The sequence below is a fragment of the Sebastes fasciatus genome, chromosome 19, assembly GCF_043250625.1.
Source record: "Sebastes fasciatus isolate fSebFas1 chromosome 19, fSebFas1.pri, whole genome shotgun sequence".
NCBI classification, from domain to species: Eukaryota; Metazoa; Chordata; class Actinopteri; order Perciformes; family Sebastidae; genus Sebastes; species Sebastes fasciatus.
In genome coordinates this window covers 3,422,608-3,431,642 of record NC_133813.1, presented here as the reverse complement: position 1 = coordinate 3,431,642, position 9,035 = coordinate 3,422,608, and the positions used below count along the sequence as shown (strand labels likewise).

The 9,035-nt window shown below is 35.3% G+C and overlaps 1 protein-coding gene across 2 annotated transcripts; it reads right to left on the bottom strand.

Moving 5' to 3' along the window:
- Positions 1-1,664: 1,664 nt before the first annotated feature.
- cdk2ap1 (cyclin dependent kinase 2 associated protein 1) lies at positions 1,665-6,949 on the bottom strand. Of its 2 annotated transcripts, none has more exons than XM_074617864.1 (4): positions 6,791-6,949; positions 3,772-3,872; positions 2,699-2,825; positions 1,665-2,300 (listed from the first exon to the last, which is right to left on the bottom strand). In XM_074617864.1, the coding sequence occupies exons 1-4, from the start codon at positions 6,816-6,818 to the stop codon at positions 2,233-2,235; spliced, it is 324 nt and encodes a 107-aa protein (XP_074473965.1). In that variant the 5' UTR covers positions 6,819-6,949; the 3' UTR covers positions 1,665-2,232. The 2 variants fall into 2 exon arrangements, with proteins under 2 accessions (XP_074473965.1, XP_074473964.1); XM_074617863.1 differs by lacking the exon at positions 6,791-6,949 and adding an exon at positions 6,037-6,287.
- Positions 6,950-9,035: the final 2,086 nt, after the last annotated feature.

Genomic DNA, 9,035 nt, shown 5'->3' with positions numbered 1-9,035 from the left:
GCCTAACCATACCAATCTCGCGAGAGTGTCCCCCAGTTTGCGGGCTCCCTTCTAGCCACCACCGTACACATCTGTTGGGACAAAAGCAGGACTTTTCCTTGTAACAGAATATTTCTATACTGTAATATTGATATTTTTACCTGAGTAAAAGATCTGAGTAGTTGTTCCGAAATTGCACCTGTTTATACAATTCATTCTTATATTCATGTATCATACAACACCTTCTCACACAAAAAGTACCTCAATCATATATCTTATACATATACAGTATGTATACTGTATATGTTCTGAATGTATATGTTCTTAATGTATATGTTCTTAATATGCCTGTATATGTTCTTAATATACCTGTATGTTCTTAATATGCCTGTATATGTTCTTAATATGCCTTGTACAAAGTATTTCCTTTTATAATTGTAATATAACTTATTTTTTTAATGGAGCTTCCCAGCAAAAAGCATTTCACACGATTGTATAACCGGCGTGACAATAAACATCTTGAATCTTGAATCTATACATTCAGTATATTAAATGTACAGCTTATTCTGTTTGATAATTATGCACCTTACTGTACAGCTCTTAGCATTAGCTACTGTACATCCTATATTACAGTATGTTACTATCATTGTACAGTGTATTCAGTACATATTAGAGTCCTATCTATTGTCTCTATTCCCGTTTTTTTTTTTTTTTATTTGACTCTATTTTATATTTTTGAAAGTCTATTTTAGTTAAATTAGTGATTTATGTGAATTAGCTGCTGTAACAGCTGTTTCTCAGATTTGCACCATATATCATGACTGCCTTTTTAATTGAAATTGCACTACATTGCATTCTATTTGCCTTTCAACACTGCAATTTCTATCTATCAACTTGTACTGAAACTGGGAAAGCAGTGTGTGAAAGTAAACACTGTTGAAATCCACGGCCAGAATAACCTGTTTTAGGGCCCCTGGGGTACAAATTTGCCTTGGGCCCCTCTTGATCCCTCTACTCACTTCCTGTCCTCTGTGTATTACATATACTGCATACTGTCATCTCAAGGCTACCATAAAATACCATGCAACTGTTTTGAAAATCAAGTAATCATCATTTTTAAAACTCAAATGGCAAAAAATCTCAGGTCTGTTTCTCAAATATGCAGATTTTCTGGTTTTCTTCACCTTCAATGATGGTAAACTGAATATATTTGGGTTTTGGATTGTTGGTCAGACAAAACAAGACATTTTCTAAACACCATGAAGAGCTCTGGCAACTTGTGGTGGCCATTTTCTGATAATTTGCTGACATTTACCTAAGACCATTAATCGATTAATTAAGTAAATGAAAACAACCGTGAGTTGCAAACCTATTTTTCTTATTTGGATCAACCAATCACACCTTTTTAAAAGAACGTGTCATACCTTGCAACGGGGTCAACCACACCTCCTCACTAAGGTCAAAGTTTCTGTCTTTCTTGCTCAGAGAGGACTCCCTGCTAGAAATTAGGAGCTCTCTGAGAGGATTCTCAGAACGTTTGTGAATATGGCCCCAGATCTGCAGAGAAAAGAGAACAATCCCTGCAGCTTTCTTCTTATTTTCACATACAAGCAGGGTTTTTATTTTACCCCTCTCATCAAAACTGGATGTCTTAAAATGCACTGAATCATACGATGACAACTATATTGAAAATACAATTTATTACACTGAGTAATAAATACATACAAAGATGCAAGTAACAGCATTTTCCTTTTTTTTATACCAAAACCAACCTCAACACGAATGAACCGATGCATTTGGCACGTCTCTGCCCCTCACTCACTCATCATGTGTGTTATAAGGGTCTGAAAAACAGACCAAAATACTATCAAAAACAAGTCCCGTCCATCTACCCCTGTACAAGCCATGCACTGTCTACTATTAACCCCCAGGCCCGTTCGCATGCACAAACCAATGTTTTAAATATGAAGTCAAAACTAAGATCCCAAAAGTGGGGCGTTAAAAACCCATGATATCCTTTCATATGAATTCCAGTAACCCACACATGATTTAAATGATCCTCCAGAAGCCTCAGGAGTCATGAATTCTCTTATTGTATTCTCTCTCTCTCTCTCTCTCTCTCTAGGAGCTTGCTTTTCCCATCCTTTGTTCATTTACTTCCTCTTCTCGACGGAAATGCCATGCAAGTTTTTTTTTGTTTTCATGAGACGTTCACTGTTAGTTCTTCTTGCAGGGAGGAATGTGTGTTCGTAGCTAGGACCTGGCGTTCCTCTCCGTCTCAGCCAAGCATTCACGCACCAACCCTCTGGCATGGATTATTCCTTTAAAGAGAGACAAACACAATAAAGATTAACAAACTTTACTATACTGCATGTTTTACACTGGAATTATTCTGCATATCCAGCGGTGGAAGAAGTATCACAGTCTTGGAAAGGGAGGAGTGAGCGGAGGGGTACTCAGTTGGTTGCAATCTGCAACCACACCACTAGATTTCCCCAAATCCTACACACTGTACCTTTAAGTACTAATACTACACTGTACTCCATAAAGGAACACCTGATCCTTCAGTTCATCACAAACATCAACACATCTGGAGATACCTGGTTTTCACTGGACAGGAAGGGGATGAAAAACTAGTCTGTAGAGTAACTAAAACAGTAAAGTACACGTGGCAAGTACAGTACTTGAGTAAATGTACTTAGTTGCATATCAAGGTTACCTCTTTTCAGTCTCTCCATTGCACTCTTACTTCCAGCATACGTGGGCCTGATCTCCTTCCCCAGCTCTTCGATGATGGCCAGCAGCTCTGCATATTTGTTCTGAGGCACTTGGCTGCCGGTGGAGCCCTGACGGTAGAGCAAACACAACAAGATAAGCCAGGTTCAGCACATTTCACATCGGTTTTTGAGGAAGTCACATTTAATCCAGAGAATATTGCAGTGAGAAACTAAATATACAAGCCTCGCAGTTGTAACAAGTCAAGTGGCAGTTTACATCCAGATCAGTTTACTAGTAGAGGTGTCAAAGTTAACAGAATAATAACGCGTTAACGCAACTTTGTTTAAACGCAACTAATTCCTTTGACGCGTTAACGTAACTTGCTATTTTTAGGTTGTAGCGTGCTCAGGGCTAAATAACGCTCCAAACCTACATTAAATTTTGGCGAGGAAAAACTGTCATGGCTATTTTCAAAGCGGTCCCTTGACCTCTGACCTCAAGATATGTGAATGTAAATGGGTTCTATGGGTACCCACGAGTCTCCCCTTTACAGACATGCCCACTTTATGATAATCACATGCAGTTTGGGGCAAGTCATAGTCAAGTCAGCACACTGACAGCTGTTGTTGCCTGTTGGGCTGCAGTTTGCCATGTTATGATTAGATCATATTTTTTATGCTAAATGCAGTACCTGTGAGGGTTTCTGGACAACATCTGTCATTGTTCTGTGTTGTTAATTGATTTCCAATAATAAATATATACATACATTTGCATAAAGCAAGCATATTTGAATATTAAATACCTGACAAATCTCCCCTTAAGGTACATTTTGAACAGATAAAAATGTGCAATTAATTTGCGATTAACTATTTTAATCGATTGACAGCCCTAATTACCAGTCATGTGGGGTACTACTACTCAACCTATGAAAACAGTTGTATAATATCTCCTGTTCTTCGACTGACCATAATCTTTTTATTCTGTCTCTGGCAAGTACCTACCTACTTTATGGAGGGACAATACATCCATTAAATAGGAAGAAGGATTCAGATTATCAGTTTCATAGCAGCTAACCTGTGAGAATCCCAGAGATGGAGGTCCAAAGTCGCTCAGAAGCGGCCTGTAGGACTGCAACGTGGCCAGGTTAGCCGCCGAGGGAGACTGGAGGCTTCCAACTGTTCAGAAATTACAAATTGACAGAAGAAGTGAAGATTTACAACACAAAAAGAGTCATATCTACAATTTGTCAGTTATTTTTTTGTTGCAGAAGTTCAGAAAAAAGTGAATAAAAAATGTTTACAACTCCTCAGAACCCGAGGTGACATCTTCAAATGTCTTGTTTCATCCGACTAACAACCCAAAACCCAAAGATATTCAATTTACAATACAAGAGTAAAAAAACACCAAATCGCACAAGCATGCTCAGACTTTTACTTGATAAATGCCTCAAATGATTAATTTATTATCACAATAGATGCAGATTAAATTCCCTTCAATCAAAGAGTTGATTAATCGTCGCAGCTGTAATTTATTTATTTATTTTGTTGGCCTAAAAACGAAAATGAATGCCGATTCGGTCCAAAACAACTGGAAGCATCCTAAGTAAAATGTTTTAACTGTAGATTAAACTCCCCTCAAATTCCCATTATAAATACTGGGTGAAGTACATTCAGTCAAGTACTGTACTACTGAAGTACAATTGTGAGATACTTGTGCTTTAATTGAGTTTTTAAATTTGTCTTCTACTTTCTAGTTCTACTTTTACTTTAACTTCAATAAAGGATGTTAATATTTACTTTTATATGTAACAGCGTATATTTAAATAGTAGTCCTGCTGCTTTTACTTGAATAAAGGATGTTAATATTTACTTTTACATGTGACAGCATATATTTACATGTGACAGCGTATATTTAAATAGTAGTCCTGCTGCTTTTACTTGAATAAAGGATGTTAATATTTACATTTACATGTGACAGCGTATATTTAAATAGTAGTCCTGCTGCTTTTACTTGAATAAAGGATGTTAATATTTACTTTTATATGTAACAGCGTATATTTAAATAGTAGTCCTGCTGCTTTTACTTGAATAAAGGATGTTAATATTTACTTTTATATGTAACAGCGTATATTTAAATAGTAGTCCTGCTGCTTTTACTTGAATAAAGGATGTTAATACTTACTTTTACATGTGACAGCATATATTTACATGTAACAGCGTATATTTAAATAGTAGTCCTGCTGCTTTTACTTGAATAAAGGATGTTAATATTTACATTTACATGTGACAGCGTATATTTAAATAGTACTACAACTCTAACTAGAGTAACGGACATTAATACTTACTTTTACATGTAACAACATAGGCTATGTTTAAATAGTAGTACTGCAGCTGTTGTACTACTACATAGTATTTTTAGTACTTTTACATTTTGAATACAGGAGTTTTACTTCTAACAGCTATTTTTACTTAAATATGTTAAATGTTAAATTTACTTAGATGTTAAAACTTAATTCCACCACTGATAGTGAGTACTTTTACTTTTACTTAAAGTGAGTTTTACTTGTGATACTGTTACTTTTACTTGAATAAAGGATGTTAATACTTACTTTTACATGTAACAGTGTAAATTTAAATAGTGGTAGAGTTAATACTTAATTCTACCACTGATAGTGAGTACTTTTACTTGTAACAGCTACTTTTACTTGAATAAAGGATGCTAATACTTACTTTTACATGTAACAGTGTAAGCTATATTTAAATAGTAATACTGCTACTCTAACTAGAGTAAATGGTTCCAGCCCTGGTTCTCTCGGCGGGTGTTCCTCGTCCAGCCTCGCCGCTCCCCTGCTGCTTTGTTCGGGCTGCAGTGTTGCTCCTCGGCCGCCAGATGTCCTCTTAGAGTCACAAAACCGACCCGAGGCAGATCAATCAGCAGCTCCCGACCGAGGAGCATCATGGAGGAAACGGAACAAGGCAGCAGGCTGGCTCAAGAAGAAGACACACCAAGTGATACACATTTTTTTTGTCACCGCTGTTAACGGCTAACCCGACACCGGGCGACGGAGACCGGGACCTCCGGGACGACGAAGAGAATCACCGTAACGGCCGTTTTTAAAACATCCCAACCGTCGTTCTCCAGCGCTCGCGGATGGCGCTCTTTTTTTGTACATTAGTAATAATGGCGGATATGAATTAGCCTAGCTCCCAGGATCTGACCCTATATATATAACTGGACCAAAAAACTACAGACACGGTCTTTCTCTCCAGGTAGACCCCGAATTTAACACTCGATTTAACGGACGGATACTTTGATTTTTTCGCCGTTTTTCTTCCTTACCCTGGTTCCCAGAAGTTCCCGGAATGTGCTGATGGACATTGGGTTTATAAGACATTCCCAGAGACATTGTAAATTAAAGAAATAAAAATGACCCGAAATTCAGTGAAGCGTCTGTCTCTCACTTTTTGTTTACAACAGCGGCACCGGCAAATATGGCCGTCACTTTATATTGACACCCACTATGCTTTCTAACACGGCTAACAGCCATTGCGGGTTATCAAGAAAGAGACACATTAAACGTGATTTAGACGATAAAAACGGCGGTTTTAACCCGGTTTAACCCGGTTTGACACACGTTTACTCCTCATCCACCGGGACGGACACTTTAATGTACACTTTTTAAAAGAGTTGATGTTTAAAAAGATGTTTAAAAAGTAGTTTTTCCTTCATATTTTTGAATTTTTGAATTTTTTTTAAACTACAGTTTTGAATTTTTTTAACCGTTAAATAACTGACTTCGCATTTGAATTTTTTTAACCGTAAATGATGTACTTCATTGTGTGTATTTTCAATATAAAGTTGAATTTAACATGAATTAATGGTTTATGTTTAAACACTTTTCCACTTAAAAAAGAGAAATGTTTAATACCCGTCTTTGTCTTTTTAAAAGAGTTGATGTTTAAAAAGTAGTTTTTCCTTCACATTTTTGAATTTTTTTAACCGTTAAATAACGAACTTCGTGTATTTTCAAATTTAAAGTTGAATTTAACATGAATTAATGCTTTTCCACTTAAAAAAGAGAGATGTTTGATACCTGTCTTTGTCTGTGGAGGCGCATCCATTGTTTCCTCTATATATTAGTCTATTATTTACATTAATTAAGTAGATTTTAAAGTTAATCCACTCTTATTTTGGAGGTGTGTATCCGCTCTTCTTCCATTCAAACTGAATGAGGAGTCCCCATCAGGGTCTTCTTCTTCTTGACCACATGGTTTGGCCCAATCCTGTCCCAGTGTCTTGACCTCTGACCCCCCCAGTGGGCTCATGATGGTATGGTCCTCACTAACCAGTAGATGATAGTGGGTGAACTGTATCTGACTTTAGGACATGTTTGGACCATATAATGCTTGTTTTTAAAAGGATTTTGATCTGAAAACATGCATTTAATTAGATTAATTATGATATTGGCAAAACATACAAGTAGTGGAAGAAGTATTTAGATAATTTACTGAAGTAAAAGTACCAATATAACAATAAAGCTCCAATAATGTCACTTTATATTGACACCCACTATGCTTTCTAACACGGCTAACAGCCATTGCGGGTTATCAAGAAAGAGACACATTAAACGTGATTTAGACGATAAAAACGGCGGTTTTAACCCGGTTTAACCCGGTTTGACACACGTTTACTCCTCATCCACCGGGACGGCCACTTTAAACTAGACTTTTTAAAAGAGTTGGTGTTTTAAAAAGATGTTTTAAAAGATGTTTAAAAAGGAGTTTTTCCTTCATATTTTTTAATTTTTCTTTTAAACCACATTTTTTAATTTTTTTTAACCGTTAAATAACGAACTTCCTGTGTTCAGTTAAATTTAATATTAATTATAAAAAAGAGAAAAAGCTTTGTTTTACTTATAAACAAACATAACGTCAAAAGACATAGGAAGAAAACAATGAAAAAAAAAAATAACTAAATGACGTCCACTTTAAACTAGACTTTTTAAAACAGTTGTTTTAAAAAGATGTTTAAAAAGTAGTTTTCCCTTCACGTTGTTGAATTTTTTTAACCGTTAAATAACGAACTTTGTGTATTTTCAATTTAAAGTTGAATTTAACATGAATTAAAAAAAGAGAAAAAGCTTTGTTTGATACCTGACTTTGTCTGTGGGGGCGCATCCATTGTTTCCTCTATTATTTACATTAATTAAGTAAAAAAAAGTTAAAAAAATACTCAAATGGCCCATTTCATAATAATATATATATATTATATTACTGGATTATAATTTTAATGTTGCAGCTGGGTAGTTTAATCTATAATAATACATCATTATTTATTGGTTATTAATTGGTCATATTTTGTATATTTCTTAAGTTTTAAAATAAGTGTAGTACAGTTAAACTCTGAATTGGAGTATAAGTATTAAGTAGCATAAAATGTCTATCTCTCTGTTTTTTATTATGTTTTTTACTATGTCTAAAATTATTGATAGATCCATATACATCATGTATATTACATTACTGTGATTATTTCATGTAATATGCTGCCTGGAGAATGGCACTGGAGGTAATTCTCCTTCACATCCCCTTGCAAATTATTTAAGTATCTTTTTAATTTTTTATATGTGTAAATAAAGAAACAAACAAAATGGAAATACTCAAATAAAGTACCTCAAAATTGTACTTAAGTCGCTTAATTAAATGTACTTTCCACCACTGAATATAATATATAACGTTATAAAACGTACGTATATTTAATTATTTTCAAAGCAGAACTTTTTCTTGTAATAAATGGGGTATTATTAAAGTGTTTTATTGCTTAATTTTTCTTACGTGAAGGATCTGAATACTTCCTCCACCCCGGCTGGAGAACTTCCTGTTTCTGAAAGAGGAATCTGACCTCTGGTTTCGGGAATATAGCGATGAAAGTGCCGTTTTTATTATCATAATGATTGATGAAGCTTCTATATCTGCCAGTGATGTATTACCAGTACTATGAGGTAGAAGTATACCAAGCTTTATTGAGCATCACACTCATTCATGTACAGGTCATGTTGAATTTTTGTACAACTCTGTCAGTAGTGCAACTCGTGCAATGATGAAAAGAGAGAAAGAAAAAAAAAAAAAGGTCTTCAAGTGTTTCAACTTCAGGAGGAGCCGATCCATCGCCTCCGTTTATAACATCTCAAAACAGACAAAATAAAGAGTTGTCTTTATATATGGAGGACATTCAAGTTAAAAGACGTCCAATTAGAGTGCTAAAAGTCTGTCCAACAGTTTTCATCCTTTTACAAAGTGTACAAATTGGTATGATACAAAGACTTCTTATTTCCTATTTTC

What these genes read in the sequence shown, in the direction of transcription:
- cdk2ap1 (XM_074617863.1), bottom strand. Translation starts at nt 6,103, where the DNA reads ATGTCTCTGGGAATGTCTTATAAACCCAATGTCCATCAGCACATTCCG. An exon ending in CATCTCTGGGATTCTCACAG is followed by an intron (nt 2,826 to 3,771) that starts GTTAGCTGCTAT and finishes CTCTACCGTCAG; the next exon opens with GGCTCCACCGGCAGCCAAGT. An exon ending in AATGGAGAGACTGAAAAGAG is followed by an intron (nt 2,301 to 2,698) that starts GTAACCTTGATA and finishes CTCTCTTTAAAG; the next exon opens with GAATAATCCATGCCAGAGGG.